The sequence below is a fragment of the Rana temporaria genome, chromosome 7, assembly GCF_905171775.1.
Source record: "Rana temporaria chromosome 7, aRanTem1.1, whole genome shotgun sequence".
In the NCBI taxonomy this organism is placed as follows: Eukaryota; Metazoa; Chordata; class Amphibia; order Anura; family Ranidae; genus Rana; species Rana temporaria.
Window position 1 is genome coordinate 139,240,429 of NC_053495.1, and position 18,714 is coordinate 139,259,142.

Here is an 18,714-nt window from a genome sequence, read left to right on the forward strand (position 1 = left end):
CCTGGTTTTGACAAGTATCCGATCCCACTTCTCGTATCATCTAGGCCAGTGGTTCTCAATTCAGGACCCACTAACAGGCCAGATTTTAAGTATTAACTTGGGGAGATGCAGACTAGAATACATCACCTGTGATGTATTTCAGTTATCTAGACAAGTAGATTAAAGAACTACTTGTCTACTCGATCTGAGCATAAATCCCCTCTACACACATACGTCCCAGAAGACTGTGGGACCATTCACAAAGTGCAGCAGCAGTAAGCAGCCGGCTGTGAAGTGAAGCCACGAGTCGTCACAGCCGGATGCCCACAGTTAAGATGCCGGGGACCAAAGATGGATGGGTGGGGGACACGGGCCGGGTGAGGACAACTGGACACTGGATAGGGGTGTGTCAGCTTATTAAAAGTCAGCAGCTACAGTTTTTGTAAATGCAGACTGAAGCCCCAGTTAGTACCAATACAAATCAAATAATATATCTTGCTTCAATTTCATTCACAACATGGCAGTTTGCATAAAATAAAGTAATGAAAAACAAAATAAAAAGTATTATACAGTAATATTTCATAAGAGGTCAGCTCAATCCACAACAAGCTAATATTTTGGTGAACTAAAAAGTAAAATGGCAAAAGCAGGCAGTCAAAGTCTCATTTATCATTGAGTTTCTAATAAGAACTGTCTGCACTGCCCCAAAGCAAAATCAGACTTAAACATCCATTCTCCAACTGTCCTTTTCTAGGGCATGTTTGAATGCGATTAAAGGCTACAGGGCACAATGTTCCTTGTCCAAGTCTTTCCACAGATGTCTGTCACTGCAGTCCTGAAATAAGAAATTCAGATGTCCTAGATGTCCTAGAAACAAGAATATAAAAATGACTCACCCAGCCTCAGTGCTTCTGGGAAGATCCATTATTCCTCCATATACGAAATGCATGAGGACGGTCATATCTGCTCGTTTCACACTGAAGAATAAAAACGTTTAGAATATTAAAAAGGTTGAACTGCAGGCTGTTCATAAAATAAACATCAATAAATGCAGGTAATAAAAATCATTCATGTATCAAATGCAGCTAGTACATATACCTGAATTTGCCTTGATTACAGCCTCTGGTAATCCCCTGCACAACAAACAGAGGGACAGTACTTGGGGCCAATCAGCAGACATATGTGCTGGCAAGGAGCATGCCAACAAAAGGAATGAGCAACGGAATGACCTCCGCAGTCTGTAGCTACTCCTTCACTGTCCAATCACAAGCTGACGCTTTACTGCAGAAAGTCAGGTCACAAGCCTGACTGTACAGTTAGAGCTACTGTAGTGTCTACAATTCTCTATATTTAATAAAATAAAAATGTAAAACATGAGTCATGCCAAAACTGCATTTATAAAAAGGCTATAAAAAGCACTGAACATTTTCTAAAATGTATGCAAAGTAATTTTAGAGTGTACTTACTTATGAATCTGGATGAGGTCTTGTGAGGTCTCAACCCAACATCCACTCAGCATAGCAGCAAAATAACTGGACCTAGCACACAGGATAGCCCTGGGGATATTTAGAAAAAAAAAAAAAAAGCCATGATGTAGGAGGATTATATTTTTCTTTTTGCAGACGTAACATTGTGCGAATTCTCACATCATTCATACTAGACAGGTAGGTGAAATGAAGGTTATTAGTCCATGTCATTGTAAATCAAGTTATAAAAAAAAAAAAAAAAAAGAAGAAGGAAGAATCATCATTGTTGTCAGCCACAATCCTACTTCCTGGCAGAGGATCGCCAAGTTTTTTCTCCATGGTTCCACTGTATGAAGGAATGTAGCCACCCTCTCTTGCTCACCCTAAGCTGGACTATGTGTAGTGTGCATATAGCAGTGCACATGACCACAACTAAACGTGAAGAGGGAAAGGAGAGATTTGGGAGCTCAATGAGGACATCACCTATGCTGAATAAACCATTTTCAGCCTGCTCTGCTATGATCATGTGATCCAGTGTCAGTCAGCTGCGACTGTAGGGGAGAGTACTCTACAGCAGTGGACAGGAGCAGTGACATACATGGGCTCCAATGTCCCAACTACAAGTTACAGGGAAGAAATAAATAAAAATAAATAGCTCGATTCCCCCATCCATACAGCCAGTTTTGATGGGGGAATCCCTCCCACAGAGCCATTGTGTTCTCCCGCTGTGAGAACACCATGATTATTGCCAATTGCTATAATAGCCGCTAGCAATAAAATGCCATGTAAAATCTGCCAGGCTGGTTGTACCCAAGTTGATTGATTCATCAACTTGTGCAGATTGATCCTGTCCATAAATGGTTCAAATCTTCGAGATTCAAACTGTCTATGGCCATCTCAACTGCCTTGTAGGTCACACAGTTGGCTATTGCTTGGATAACAAGTCTATTTATCTAGTTAGAATTGTATATTTTTCCTGAAAGGCAAGACTGTCCACATACATACATGCATGCATTTCAACTGTATATTTAGTTGCATGGATTTCAACTAAATATTTATCTGGTTGCCTAGAATTCAACTGAAAGTTAAGGCGTGCTTCCAAGAGCAAGGTGCACGATGCGACCCCCCCCCCCCCCCCCCATATTACCTGTGTACATGGAAACATTGGTCTTCAATCTGTATAATGACATCAGTGCAATGAGAACTTTTGTATAAAGACAGTAGGTCCTTGCCAAGATCTGATGGTGGTTCACTATTGTATCCGTCTAAAAAAAATAAAAAAATTTATAATGCAGAATATGTAAATTGTGTGCTTGCAATTGCACAAGAAAATAGAGTATTATCTAATTGAATCAGCCGCACATTATAATCAATTATGTCCGCTCTAGCAGTCAGTAGTATTATTATCCAAGGACTACTTATCAGCATCTTGACATTCACCTTGTAATAACTTTCAATGGTTTAAAACTTTTTTTTACACAGCATATGTTCTGCCTCTTTTCAGCTTCTGCTACACTTTTTCATGATGAAGGAAAGAGTGCGCTGGATCTATTATAGGATAGGACTGTTAAAGCAGAAATGCTGTGTGCAGGTGAATCCCATGAGGGCCCGGCATCTCTGCCATGCCTTCTCATGTGGAAAAAATCATCTACACAATTGTAGGATCATAGGATGATCCAAGTGGTGAAGGAAAGGAATGATCTAAGAGGTGGGAATGGTCACTGTGGCCATCTCTGAATGCAGAGTTTACCTAAGGCATGAAAAATAAAACATTGCACAGGGCAAGGATGTTGAAAGAATGGATTACCACAAATAACGGACAAATGAAAAGGTTTCAAAGAAAACCTGTACTTAGAGGATATGGAGGCTGCCATTGTTGACTTTTATTTTTAAATGATGGTTGGCTGTCACTTGCTTTAGTACTTTTTGAGTAATGGACACAGAAGGGGTTATTTACGAAAACTGAAGAGTGCAAAATTTGGAGCTGCTCTGTATAGAAACAAATCAGATTCCAGGTGATATTGCCAAAGTTTAATTGAACAAGCTGAAGTTAGGCCGGGTTCACACTAGTGCGACAAATGCTCCGACATTGGGAGCCCATGTCACATGATGATGCTCCCTGTACTATTTTGGTCCGACTTTAATCCTACTTCAGCTTATTAAATAGCACTGAAGTTGTATCAAAGTCAGATCACTGTCTTGCATGATGCAACTTGTGCGCTGATGTTTTTGAGGGGGAACTCCACGCCAAATTTTAAAATAAAATACCTTCATGGGTCCCTCCCCCAAGAGCATACCAGGCCCTTGGGTCTGGTATGGATTTTAAGGGGAACCCCTACGCTGAAAAAGATCCATACCAGACCCTTATCCGAGCACGCAGCCCGGCCGGTCAGGAAAGGGGGTGGGGACAAGGGAGCGCCCCCCCCCCTCCTGAACCATACAAGACCGCATGCACTCAACGGGGGGCATACTGTGGCCCCCCACCCCAAAGCACCTTGTCCCCATGTTGATGAGGACAAGGGCCTCTACCCGACAACCCAGGCCGTTGGTTGTCGGGGTCTGTGGGCGGGGGGCTTATTGGAATCTGGGTCGCCCCCTTTAATAAGCGGGCCGCCAGATCCCGGCCATCCACCCTATGTGAATGACTATGGGGAACATTTTTTCCCCAGGTGAATGGGTAGGGGGACAAAGTGTCAAAAAAAAAAACACACACACTACAAAAAAGGTTTTTAAAGTAATTTATTAGGCAGCTCCGGGGGTCTCTTCCGACTTCTCCACTCTCTCTTTGATTCTTCTCCCGCCGTCTGGTGTCTTCTGCCTGGCTACTCCGCCATCTTCTGCTCTTTTACTAGCGGGTGTCTGGTCTTCTGTCATCTTTCCTCTGGTCTTCTTCCAATGTCGACTCAACGCTCTCTCCCGCTGTAATGCCATGTGTGCAACAGCTTATATTGGCATGGGGCATGGTCACTGGGTGATTTCATCCGGTGACCGCGTGTTGGTGATGTCATTCACTCCTGCCCTCTGCACCAGTCATACTGGGCACAGTGGCATGGCTGTGAAGAGCCTGATGGAAAACAGAGAGACTAGTTCCCCATAAGAGTCACTTTAATTGCAGCACATGGGAGTGCAAATGTTAAACCAGCGATAGCGAACCTTGGCACCCCATATGTTTTGGAACTACATTTCCCATGATGCTCAACTACACTGCATTGGCATCATGGGAAAAGTAGCTCCAAAACATCTGGGGTGCCAAGGTTCACCATCACTGGGTTAAACTCTCATTTAGGTCTAAGAGAAGGGAAAAACAGCTTTACTTTACTCTTGATGACAGAGGACTTTCAAGGGGAGAAGAGACTGGTCTTGCAGCACAGAAGGAGCCTGCGCCCACGTTCACACTGTGGTCCAGTTTGAAATCGTGCAAATTCAGCTGAACTCGCATGACTGCAAACCAGCATTTCAGTCCGACTTCATGAACCCGCACAGATGTTTATTGAAAAAACGCCCCCGAAGTCGAAGTTGGGAATCAGCGTGGCGCTGCAAAGTCAGACGGTGCCATTGCTGGCAATAGGATCCAATTCAAATCGGCCCAACGTGAATGTGGGCTGAAGGATCGGGGAAGTAAAACTGCTTCACCTGTTCCCCTATACTAGGAGTGCCCAACCTAGGTTGGAAAGCCCAAATCACGAGTGCCCGACCTGCAATCCCAGAGCATCAGTGCTGAGAATAGGGCGGTAGAAGAAGCATGACGCTGCCTTAGAGAGCAGAGCCGATGCTTCCTGTACAGCGCCAGCTCCGGTCACAGGCAGAGCAAGACTAAATGCACTCTGCCTGGGACAGCAACAGCCGGCATTACCTGCAGGGCGATTCCTGAAGTGAAGGATTGTGTTTAAAAGGTCAGGGGTTTTTTTTTCCTTCGTTTTTTTTTTTTAAACACATAGCAATAGGCATATATTTGTTCTAGTTTTGCACTTGTTACTCTGGGTTGCTTTCTAACTGATCTGCAGGTGCAGCGCACCAGCGGGTTACCTGCACCGAGACATAGATTTCTGTCATTACCTGTGGGTTTGGTGCGCTTTCTGAAAGTGCACCACACCTGCAGGATATAATAGAAGTCTATGGCAAAGTGCAGCTAACCCGCAGGAAAGCCACAGATGCACTATGTTGCACCTGCGGTGTGGGTAAACCGCAGCATATCAGTGTGAGCGAGTGAAAAACGTATATGGCGCTGCACATGCAAACTGAATCGCATCTGGGCGCTTGTTTAACCAGTTCTCCTTTGACCTCAAAATAGATGGGTTTTGATCTTTCTCCTAAAGGCCAAGTGGTTCTCCTCCAACCGAATGGAGGTTGGTAAAGTGTTCCAAAGTCGAGGGCCCAGGACAGCAAATCTTCTTTCTCCTTTGGACTTGTATCTGGTTTTGGGGATTTGGAGTAGATTTTGGTTGGAGGATCGCAGAACGCGATTGGGGTTGTAAGCCTTTATTTTTTCGCATAGATATTTGGGTGTGTTTCCCAAAATACATTTATGCGTCAGACAGAGTGCTTTGAAAGTTATTCTGTCTTTCACTGGCAGCCAGTGAAGGCTTCTCAGTTAAGGTGAGATTGATTCCCAAGGTTTTTTTCCAGTCATTAGTCGCGCGGCCGTATTCTGAACGACCTGCAGGGGAGTGATTTGGTACTTTGGGAGTCCGAGGTAAAAGGCATTTGCATAGTCAAGTCTGGAGTTAACAATTGTTCCCACCACGACTGCCATGTCCTCTTTGGGAATAAATCTGCGTAGTAGGTGATGGTAGGATCCGCTGACTACTGACCCTATTTGTGCATCCATTGTCATGTTGGTGTCAAAAATAACTCTGAGACTTTTGACTTTGGTGCTAGGGGTGATGATTTTGCCCAGAATGGGCGGAGGTATCCAGGGTGTTGCCGGTTGATTCTTTCGATTGGCGTGAAACAGGAGAAGTTCTGTTTTTGAGCCGTTGAGTTTAAGATAACTCTTTGTCATCCAGTTCTCCATCAAAGAGAGGCATTTCTCTAGACCGAGATGGTGATCCTTTTTGTTGCAGATGCGAAAGTACAATAGTGTGTCATCTGCATAAGAGTGGTAGAGCAGCTTTTGGCTGCTGATGATTTCAAAAAGGGGGCGAAGATAGATATTAAACAGCACCGGGGACAGAGGGGATCCTTGAGGGACTCCGCATGACACCGTGCGTTTTTCAGAAATGAACGGTCCCAGTTTCACTACTTGCGATTGGTTTTCCAAAAAGGAGGAGAACCAGGATAAGTCACATTCCGCGACTTTGGCTACTTCAGCTAGCCGAGTCAGCAATAGTTTGTGGTCTACAGTGTCAAAAGCTGCGCTGAGGTCCAACAATACTAGAAGACAAGATTCTCCATCGTCTGCGGCCTCGAGAGCATCATCCCATATTTTGAGCAATGCTGTTTCCGTCACGTGCCGTGCCCTGGACGGAAACCCGATTGAAAAGGATCGAGCAAATTATGGGTGTCTAAATGCTGTTGCAGCTGTTGTACCACCGCTTTCTCCAATACCTTGGAGAAGACGTTCAGACCTGTTATGGGACGACGATGTTCAGGGTCCTTGGGGTCAAGGGTGGGTTTCTTTAGGATGGGTTTGATTATACCTTGTTTCAACAGGATGGGCACTGTGCCCTCCCTGAATGACTGGTTAATCAGCTGCTTGATAGATGGTGCCAGAATGTCGGCACATTCCTTAAGCAGTTTGGTGGGGATAATATCATTTGGCGCTGTGCTATTTCGCAGGGCGCGATATTTTTTGTGGCCTCGATGGAGATGGGTTTTAGAGTAAACATTGTTGATTGGGCCTGATTCTTGTGGGGATTGGGGGGGGGTGCCGTTTTTCTTAATGCTTATACGGATCCTTTCGATTTTGTTAACGAAATGATTCGATAATTCATTGCACAATTCTTGGGTATCTGAATTGGGAGCTTCTAGACAGACTGGATTCATGCAAACAGCCCTAGGTACCTTTTACATGATCGGTCCGATTAGGTCCGCCTGCCCATTTTTCAGACAGACTCAATTGGACCCTCCATTAACCTCTATGGTGGACTTGGGTCCATTTACATCCGCCTACCTCCAATCCGAACCACAAAAAAAATTGAATAAAAAATAAATAAATAAAAAAAAAACAAAAAAAAAAACCAAAAAAAAACAAGCAAACAAACAAAACAAAAAACACACACACACACACACACACACACACACACACACAAAGAGGTCTGTCCCCTTCCATCTGGGCGGATTGAAGGGTCCAGCGAGTAGCGCCAACTGCGTTTCTGCACACTCTGCATATGCGTGGACATAGACCTGTCACCCGCCCACATTGTGGCTCGCAACCGCTTATTAAGTTGCTTAAGTGGCTCTTCAAAATGTTGGTTACCCTTGCCCTAGACCTAAATGAGCTTTTTAAAATCAAGAAGAAAAAAAAAATTGGACAAAATGACAAAATAAAAACGTTCCAAGCATAAACTTCACAAGCATTATAAAAGCAAACAGGGAATTGTTTTTCTCTACATAAAACAGTATGAGCTTGTCTGCATAGAGGCCACACCATGCAGTCAGTAGTGTTTTCTATTCAAGTAAAATTTTAATTAAAACAAACTCAAAACGAAAAATAAAAACTCATACAGAAAGTATCCCACTTATACCTAGGTACCTATATAGTTTTCCAAGTCTGCCTATTCCAAATTTGATACATATTTTTTTCCCCGAACGAAGGAGGTTATTAACCTGTTGATTCCACTGCTGACATGTAGGGTTTGAGGGGACAACCAGAACCTTTCTATGAGCTTTCTGGCTAAATAAAGCGGCCTGAAAAGCGCTGGGGGGGGGGGGGGGGGGATAGAATTCTTCTGACAACCACACATAACTGGGTTTAAATTCAAGTTTTACCTAATAGTATTAATAAACCTGATAACTTCCTGACAATATCTCACTAGTTTGGGACATTTCCATAGCATATGAATTAGATTTCCCTGGTGTATTTGGCACCTCAGACATATAGGGGAATCCCTCCAACCCAATTTGTGGAGCTGTACCAGCGTGCGATATGCATGATGAAGTATAAATAGGTGAGACAATTTGTGCGCCGCCGATACTGACACCAGTGGGCCAGCTGCCAAAATTTGTTCCCAGGTAGCCCCATCTATAGGGCCAACATCTACTTCCCATTTTTCTCTACAAGGCAACAGGTTTGAGGTCTGAATATAAGTCAGTAAACAGGCATAGATACTAGAAAGGATTCCTTTTTTTATACGACGCAATAGTATTAAAAAATATATGTGTTATCAGAATAAAACTTTAACAGCGCTTTTTGGTCACTACAGATGACTCATGAGTCCAAAATTCTCATAACCTATATAGGCTGATAGGGAAGCTCTCAAGATCAGAACACTCGTTAGCAACTGGTATCAGTCTCTTTAAATGAACAGCTCAATCCAAGCGGGGCTGTGTGTGTGTAATAAAATATCAATTCACATATCACTGCTGGAACAGACAATGCAGATCAAATCTCCAAGCACTACAGGAACCTGTATGTTTCACACTGCTATCCTCCCCCTTTAGGTAATGTACTCACCAGATGCTAGGTGAAAGACAGCATAATATGTACTGGGTCTCAGCTCGTCTCCTCAGAGGACTGGATGGATGTCAGCAGTAATGGGATCCTGGTGTTTAATCACTCTCCTGCTGCTTCTCTCTGTGGTTGTGAAGGGATATTCCTTAAATCATTGGTGCAGCACAGCGGTAATGCAGGGAGACAAAGGGAGAAATATACAGCACTCAAACCGAGTGCCGGCATACAGGTGTGTGATCGTTTCAAACCAAAAAGATGGCCGCGGGTGACGTCAGACGTGACTCTTTCTCCTGTACACGTTACATCTGTGGGCGGGATTTCTTCAGCGTGGGGTTGGATCAATAATTTTTTATGATTCGCACCATAGCTTGTAGACTCTAACATCTCATCCTTCCACTATGGTGCAACAGCAGTCCAACGAGCCCTAGCTCGATCAACCAGATGTGAATCCTTGGTGGCAATGGACAGTCCCAGGAGGCTCACTTCTTCTTTTTTTTTTTAAGCCTGTGTATGCCGAGCAGAGCAGCAGCCTGCTGCTCTGCTCGGCTCGGCATACACAGGCTTAAAAAAAAATAAAAAAATAAAAGAAGTGAGCCTCCTGGGACTGTCCATTGCCACCAAGGATTCACATCTGGTGAGTACATTACCTAAAGGGGGAGGATAGCAGTGTGAAACATACAGGTTCCTTTAGTGCTTGGAGAAGATTTGATCTGCATTGTCTGTTCCAGCAGTGATATGTGAATTGATATTTTATTACACACACAGCCCCGCTTGGATTGAGCTGTTCATTTAAAGAGACTGATACCAGTTGCTAACGAGTGTTCTGATCTTGAGAGCTTCCCTATCAGCCTATATAGGTTATGAGAATTTTGGACTCATGAGTCATCTGTAATGACCAAAAAGCGCTGTTAATGTTTTATTCTGATAACACATATATTTTTTAGTAATTGTTGATTTTATAATAGCTGCTATATACCTTGAAAAATTGTTTTGTTTGATTATACCATTGTGCGCTGGGATTAGAGTGATTTTAGGATTATTTCTGATATTTTTTGTATTGACGCAATAGTATTAAGAAATTCTGAGTCATCTGCCTGTAGTGTGGAATTTCTACCCTGCATTCTGAGAGCATGACGCAATTGCAGGTACATATAATATCGGTTATGTAATAAAGGGAACTCTATACGAAGTTGATGAAAGGATTTCACCTCTTGCCTAGCAAAAAGCTGTGACAGAAATTTAACTCCAGCTTCTTTCCATATTAAATGGTTTACAAGCTTACCCAGTTCCTTGTAGGACCTGTTGCGCCATATAGGGGTACAAGCAAGAAAACCGGTAATGCCCAGCCTACGCTTTAACTCCACCCAGAGCTTTCCTAGTAGCTGTATTGTAGGACAATTTAAGGGTATCTCTGGCAGGCCCATTTCCAGCTGAGACATAGCAGAGAACTCCAATGGAGGAGCGAATCAACAAGGTCCTGGAGGGGTAAGCCACCATTAGAAGATCCCACCCAGCCAGATGCTGCAACTGGACCACCAGAATGTGGGATTTCCAATCCCCCCAATATTGCAAAGTGGTCAAAAACCCACACTACTCCATGTTTCCATATAAAATCTCTATATTGGGAATCTATCCGTTCAAACCAATACTTTGGAATCCATATAGGGGCGTTGTGGAGAACTTACAACAGTTGAGGGGCCCACACCATTTTGATGAATTTGGCTCTGCCAGTAACATATAAGGGTAACTTACACCAGCTTGAGCACTTCTGCTTAACATTTTTGTAAAGTGGGCTTTAGGTCCAATGGTATATAGTCTCCAACATTCCCTGTCACAGTGATTCTTAAATATTTAAAAGTTAGCCTCACAGGTAGAAGTGGTTATCAATGGGAGAACCGAGGGTAAAAAGATCCAAAAGGCAATAGAGAGGATTTATGCCAATTGATAGCAAAACCAGAGTGTTGCCCAAATCAGTCAATAAGCCACATAGCCTCCAGGGAGCCAACTGTGTCTCCCAGGTACATCAAATTATCGTCTGCATAGGAGGAAAAGATTATCTATCCTCTCTCCTCTGTGGAACCCCATTATGTCAGGAGGATGCTCTCACCATAGCCGCCAGAGGTTCCAATGCCAGGGTGAAGAGCAAAAGAGACAGTGGTCACCCCTGCCTTGTCCCACCATGCAAAAGAAAAGCCTCTGAAAGTACCCCATTAATTCAAAGTCTTGTGCTCAGGGGCCGCATAGAGTAATTGAATCTAGGCAAAAAAGGATTTACCCACTCCGAATTTATGGAAGACAGCCCACAGGTATCTCCACTCGATGATGCCGAAAGCTTTGGCAGCGTCAAGTGAGAACACTGCCCTATTGCCTGGGATTATCTACTGGTAACTGTATATTCATAAATAACTGGATATTTAATGCCGTAGACCATGGGTCTTCAAACTACCGCCCTACAGTTGTTCAGGAATTAAAATTCCCATCATGCCTAGTCATGTCTGTGAATGTCAGTGTGTTACAATGCCTCATGGTATGTGTAGTTCTACAACAGCTGGAGGGCCGTAGTTTGAGGATCCCTGCTGTAGACCATTTAGGAATGAAACCTGACTGATCAAGATGTGCCAGTCCTTTCACCACCTTTGCCACACGCGTGGCAAGCACCCTGGCCAACAGCTTGATGCAAGTGTTTATAAGTGAGATTGGCCTATAAGAGGCCAATAATTTGGTCAATAAATTGATATTTACCAGGCTTTGGCAATACTACAATGATAGCTTATTTTAGAGGATGGCAAAGTACCGTACCTCTCTGGACAGCATAATTTAGAGTAGCCAAAAGTACAGGCCATAGCAGCCACCGCTTCAGTAAGTTCCTCAATTGTTATGGGCACATTTAACATTTTACGACCCTGTTTTGACAGCGACGGGAGGGTACATTGGTTCAAGAACTGCACTAGTTCGTCCTCTGTGGGGTTAGTCTTAGAGACATACCTCCTAAAGTAATTACTGGAAAATGTGGTACTCCTTGCTGTGACCAAGATATCACCCCCAACAGATGCCCAGTGTTTTTCCCCCTTCCTCAAAGTACTTCTGCTGCATGAAAAAAACGTTTACATTTTCAGCAGTGGTAAGGTTGACCTACTGGTGTAGTGACTGCGCCGCCAACCAACTTCGTTCTCAGGCAGGTGAAGGGTTTGCGACAATTCTTCTCCGCTTTTCTAGCCTCACCAACTACCAATGTTTCTGACTCCTTAGTGTCAGATTTAATGTTGGAAATTTGCACCGAATATATGCCCTAAAGGGGTTGTAAAGGTACATTTTCTTTTTCCTAAATAGCTTACTTTACCTTAGTGCAGTCCTCCTTCACTTACCTCATCCTTCCATTTTACTTTTAAATGTCCTCATTACTTCTGAGAAATCCTTACTTCCTGTTCTTCTGTCTGTAACTCCACACAGTAATGCAAGGCTTTCTCCCTGGTGTGGAGTGTCATGCTCGCCCCCTCCCTTGGACTACAGGAGAGTCAGGATGCCCACTAACACACAGCTCCTTTCTCCATCTGCAATGTAGAGAGCATCCTGACTCTCCTGTAGTCCAAAGGAAGGGGGCAAGCACGACACTCCACACCAGGGAGAAAGTCTTGCATTACTGTGTGGCGTTACAGACAGAAGAACAGGAAGTGAGGATTTCTCAGAAGAAATAAGGACATTTAAAAGCAAAATTGAAGGATGAGGTAAGTGAAAGAGGACCGCACTAAGGTAAAAGAAGCTATTTAGGGGGGGAAAAAAATGTACCATTAAGGGCATCCCAGAGTCAGCTGTACCCCTATTATATTCCATAAAAATTTGAATCACTTGGGAGGAGATTAAACCAGAAAAAGTGTTAACCTTCCACAATCTAGTACTAGAGACACCGGAAATGGAAGCCTGTATTCTTAGGTTCGAGTGGTCAGAGATACTGCGTGAAACATATTCAGCAATGTGTACTATAATTAGTGCCACAGAGTTCCATAAGCACAGATCTATATGGGATAACCCCCTATGTGAGGCAGAAAGTTTAACCTTTGTAGTGTGAGGGCATCTCCACTGCAAGGATGGATTTTTATATTTCGCTGGAGAGTTTAGCTTTAAAATTGAGCAGCGGCCATGTCATGCCACCAGACTTTGTGATGATATGTCAAGTTTACAATGTGTCACATGTGCTTTACATAAGCATTTAGGGCATATTTCAGGTGTTAACACTGGCAATTACATACTGCAGGTGTGGAAATACAGATCCCATCACATGTTAATTTGAGTTCACAGCTTACCTTCACAGTTGTGGTTCTCCTCAGAGTGTGTATTGTGCTCTGGAGATTTGTTAATGGGAAAATCAGTGCTTTCTTCAGTAGAAGGTGAACTACTATGCAAGTTAGTGCATTCATCAGTGTGATCCTGATCGGAAATAGGTTGGCTCTTTATGATCTCAAGAATATGGTCTTCTGTCTCTTTAATACTCCAGAGGGAGCAGTACACAAGCCTTTAAACAAAAAACAAAAAATGAAGGCTCAAAGAATGGAAATATTAAGTCCCAATCTGAAAGAATTTGTGAGAAACAAAATAACAAAAATTTGCAATTATGGATACACTGCAATATGGATATCAAAGCCCATAACTTAAAAGGGTAATTCTATGTACTGGCACCCCAAATGGGACAGGGGTTAAAGCCATTTAGGATATTCCATTCCCGAACACAAGGCAGCTACCGACACTCCACAGTCAGGCAAACTAACCCCAATAACAAGACACGCAGCTCTGTTTGAGGTTCAAACAGGAAAGAGACCCTTTATTGAGAAATACAGCTCTTATATACAATTAGGATACTGCAGTAACCAAATGAACAATGACCCAACTCCACCCACAACACCATACAATGCTTACCTAATGAGTCCCAATACACATCTTTTAGTAGACATCCTGACTCTGACCTAATTTACATGAGCTAATTAACTACAGCTGATGATTCATACACCTGACCTTTAGGCTGTCTGTTAACTCACAATACACATCACAGGACTCCACACAATATAGGGTCAATTGGCACAAGCCACAATGAAAGATCCTTAGAAGCCGTTCTGTACACAGATTTCATACAGGAAGCCCCCCAGATATGCAATTTCCTACTTGTGTGATTGGCTTACTGATTTTCCCAGAAGTCTGCACCAAGAACAAAAAAATTAAAATATTTCATTTTTGGCAAGATACTCCCAAAAGGGAAAAAAACGTCTAAAAGGGATGCAGACCCTGCCAATTCCCTTAGAGCCCTGCAGTGCAGCTGATCGATAATTATAAAACCACTTCCATATAGTGCACAATATCTAAGAGCGGATCTCCACTGATCACATAGGATTTTTAGATGGCTATGTTGATATGATTCACTTTACTTTTAAACACTCATGAAGTACTATTCCCGGAGATCGCTGCCTCCTGCTGTTGTGTCATGGGGTGTACTGCCTCAGCTCCTGAGGCCGTTGACCCCTGCGGCCCGGCTTTCAGCTCTCCACACCTGTGCCCAGATTACAAGTGCATCTACACCTACATCTGCTCCCAATGAGTTGTGGCAGCCACAAAATGCATAGTTATTACATGAACCCTTCTTAGATCTCAAGACTGTTACCAACATGTTACCGATCATGCCTTACTGGATTATACCAACAAATTAAGGTTATGTTTTTAAACTGTGGAGACAAGTCATAATGATTTTTTGTAATATGAACCAATATATTACCATGCTGTTATACTATCATGTTACTATATTTTCTGTATGAATTTTTATTTACCGTATTTGTCATACATTATATTACTATGCAACTTGTATAGTTCTTATGTGCCATGTACCTGCCAGACACATTATTTTCATGTTTTCCCCCTGGCTGCATGCTTCATATAAATTCCAATTCCTTCTCCCATTTTATTCAGCAATTAGGGATGGAGGCACTCGGTCTACACTGCGTTGTGCCTCATATAAAGTCCCAACCCCTTCTCATCGCTAACTGTCACATTTGCTTGTCCTCAACCCAACTGTCAAACCATCAAATGGCTGGTGACATAACTAATCACATGTGCAGCACCATGGCAGTTGCAGATCAAACAGAAGCAGCTTCCTTGACTGCAAGACCAGTTTTCACACTGGGGATACCCGTGCGTTAGCGGTAAAGCGCCGCTCGTTTTAGAGGCACTTTACAGCTGTTTAAGCGGCACTTTTTGGCCACTAGCTGGGTGCTTTTAACCCCAAGGGGTTTTGCTGTGCTGTCCATTCATTGCAATGGGCAGGGACGTTTTGGGTCAGCTCATTGATTATCAGTGCAGACCCATCGAGGATGCCCACTAGAGCCCACCAGGGTTGCCCATCTGTGGTGCCTGTCAGTGCTGCCCAGTGTCTTATGATCAGTGCCACCTCATCAGTGCTGCATTAGGAGTGTCTAATCAGTGAAGGAGAAAAAAAAAAATCTGAATTTTTCGGTCATTTTATTTGTAGTACAAAAATATAAAAACAATGGTGATCAAACATCACCAAAAGAAAGCTCTATTTGTGGGAAATAAAATGATACAAATGTTTAATCACCTCAGCATGGGTGGTCAGTCCTCTATCGCTTAGACCCACACAAACGGTATGAAGAAGTGCGAGTGTGTCTAGGTAATATTACACTGAGCCCAGGCTGCCATTGATGCAGCCTTGAATCACAGACTGACAATGGTAGAACCCTTGAATCAAAGGCCAGCATTACTCAATCTTGAAGAAGACGGCACCAGATGACAACTCAGGTACTTTGTACAGAAGTAGTAAAATGACAGGAGCTTAGCAGTTTGTTGCTACTCCGTCACTGTGGAGAAAAAAATAAAAATAAAATAAAAAAGGGGGAAAGTAAGGTCAAGCTTAGCTTTGTTGTCTGGCAAGGCTGTGCTTATCTAAAAACTGAATGGACAAATACATATCCTTTAGGTATAATGACACAGCTTCTATGTGCCATTTTCAACCATTTCCCTGAAGTTAAGCTATAAGGGGCCTTTCACACGGACGGATAGAATGGTGTTTTTAGCTGCGGATTTTCTATTTCTACCGCAGCTAAAAGCACACAATGCTTTCCTATGGCCCCATTCACACACAACGTTTAGCTGCGATTTCGTTGCATGCGGTTTGGTGCGAATAGAAAAAAAGTAATTGAATGCATCCAGGTGCAGCTATATGCACTTAACCGCAGGTAATCGCAGTCTTTTGTGTCAACTGCGAATAGCAGCGTGAAAAAAAAAAAAAAAAAAAAAAGAAGAATAGGAAGCACATCATAATCAAAAAAAAATAAAAAGGGTTGCTATGAAAATGACTACCGCAGCTAAACGCTGCCGCATGCAACCGCAATGTACAAATGCAGCCAATTGCACCTAAAATGTACATGCTTTTAATTGCGGCAAAACTGTCATCCGTCTGAAATGGGCCCAACTTGCATAAAACAATATGCATTAACTATATATACTTTTTATGGAGCAATTCAACAACTTGGCATGGTGCAACTTACTTTAAAAAGCTCTTTATTTCAGTTGGTTCCACATGCTGCACAGCAACAGTGTCTTCTGTGGCCTTTTGTATAATAAACCAATAGAATCTTGGAGCTCTCGCGCAGAGTACAGCCTTGTGTACTTTAAATGTTGCCTGTCCAACACACAGAGTGAGATCTGGGTGGATTTCTTCATTTAGGAGTCTGCAGAAATATAACAATATAGTTAAAAGTGTACATAAACATTCAACTCTTCTTAGTTTCTCCTACTGTTGAAAGCATTTTGATTTAGCTGTTCAATAAAAAGGCAAATTATGTTCATCCTGCCATCAATCCAGTAAGTTTGTAACTCTCAGTGTTCTACTGACATATCAAGCATTGTTGTTATTGGCCCCACACAGTTTATCTCTGAACTACAAAACACATCTCCCATGTTATGAAGATGAGGAGAGAGAGGTTTTTGTGTCAAAAAAAAAAAAAAAAAAAAAAAAGGACTGTCACACAGATTAACACACTAGTGTAACAAATGACACTGACCAAATCTAAATTTTAAAGGGCAATTCCACCTTTGTGATAAAAATTTATATATATATATATATATATATATATATATATATATATATATATATATATATATATATATATATATAGCGTATACAATTGCGATACAAGTCATATTGTAATTGAACGTTAATAAAAATGAGCTTTTCTTTTCAATCTGCAGCACTGTAATTTTCTGTAAAATGCAATATGACCACCTGGGGGTGTTTTTTTTACACAATGCCCCCAGAAATGTAATTTTCTGCTTGTGTGATTGGCTAAGTGAATTTCCCAGAAGTCAGCACTAAGTCAGATTTTAAAGCACCCCTCATATCCTGAGGCCCAAAAATGGCAAAACAAATACCCTCCAAATGACACCTTTTTGGAAAGTAGCCAGTCTGATGTATTTAGTAAAAGGCATTGCAATTTGTTTGAAGTTGTAAATTTGTCACAATTTTTTTAAATTAAGAAATAAAAAAAAATTGTTTAACCACTTAAGGACCGCCTCCTGCACATTTACGTCGGCAGAATGGCACAGCTGGGCACAAGCACGTACCTTTAGGTCCTCTTTAAGTGACCCGATCGCAGCTGGAGTCCCGCGATCGGTCCCCGGAGCTGAAGAACGAGGAGAGCTGTGTGTAAACACAGCTTCCCCGTTCTTCACTGTGGCGCTGTCATTGATCGTGTGTTCACTGATATAGGGAAGCACGATCAATGACGTCACACATCCAGCCCCGCCACCCCACAGTTAGAAACACATATGAGGTCACACTTAACGCCTTCAGCGCCCCCTAGTGGTCAACTCCAAAACTGCAATTGTCATTTTCACAGTAAACAATGCATTTTTATAGCATTTTTTGCTGTGAAAATGACAACTGTCCCAAAAATGTGTCAAAAAAATTGTCCGATGTGTCCGCCATAATGTCGCGGTCCCAAAAAAAAAAACCTATCCCCTATTTTGTAAACACTATAAATTTTGCGCAAACCAATCGATAAACGCTTATTGCAATTTTTTTTTACCAAAAATATGTAGAAGAATACGTATCGGCCTAAACTGAGGAAAAAATATGTTTTTATATATTTTTGGGGGATATTATAGCAAAAAGGAAAAAATATTGCATTTTTTTCAAAATTGACGCTCTATTTTTGTTTATAGCTCAAAAAATTAAAACCGCAGAGGTGATCAAATACCACCAAAATAAAGCTCTATTTGTGGGAAAAAAAGGACGCCAATTTTGTTTGGGAGTCACGTCGCACGCCACGCAATTGTCAGTTAAAGCGATGCAGTGGCGAATTGCAAAAACTGCCCGGGTCCTTTACCTGCATTTTGGACCGGGTCTTAAGTGGTTAAACATACTGTCACCAAAATTTTTACTCAATTTTTTTTTTTTTACATACTGGAGTAGTTCAGTGGAGCAGTTTCACAGTTACATTATTGGCTGTGAAACCTGCCATTGCCTGCCAGTGCCAACATTGCCATCCAGTGCCACCTGCCAGTGCCATCCGATGCCACCTGCCAGTGCCAACTATTGCCATAAAGTGCCACCTGCAAGTGCCAATTAGTGCCACCTGCAAGTGCCATCCAGTGCCACCT

General features: G+C 42.5%; 1 protein-coding gene across 2 annotated transcripts in view; it reads right to left on the bottom strand.

Moving 5' to 3' along the window:
- Positions 1 to 18,714, bottom strand: part of BTBD8 (BTB domain containing 8) — a 124,368-nt gene that overhangs the window by 95,741 nt on the left and 9,913 nt on the right. For both annotated transcript variants that reach the window (XM_040360036.1, XM_040360035.1), the window contains exons 3-7: positions 16,602 to 16,784; positions 13,359 to 13,567; positions 2,593 to 2,710; positions 1,446 to 1,535; positions 876 to 956 (exon numbers count right to left, since the gene is read on the bottom strand). In XM_040360036.1, coding sequence (XP_040215970.1) covers positions 876 to 956; positions 1,446 to 1,535; positions 2,593 to 2,710; positions 13,359 to 13,567; positions 16,602 to 16,784 — 681 coding nt within the window. The remainder of the gene's footprint in view (positions 1 to 875; positions 957 to 1,445; positions 1,536 to 2,592; positions 2,711 to 13,358; positions 13,568 to 16,601; positions 16,785 to 18,714) is intronic.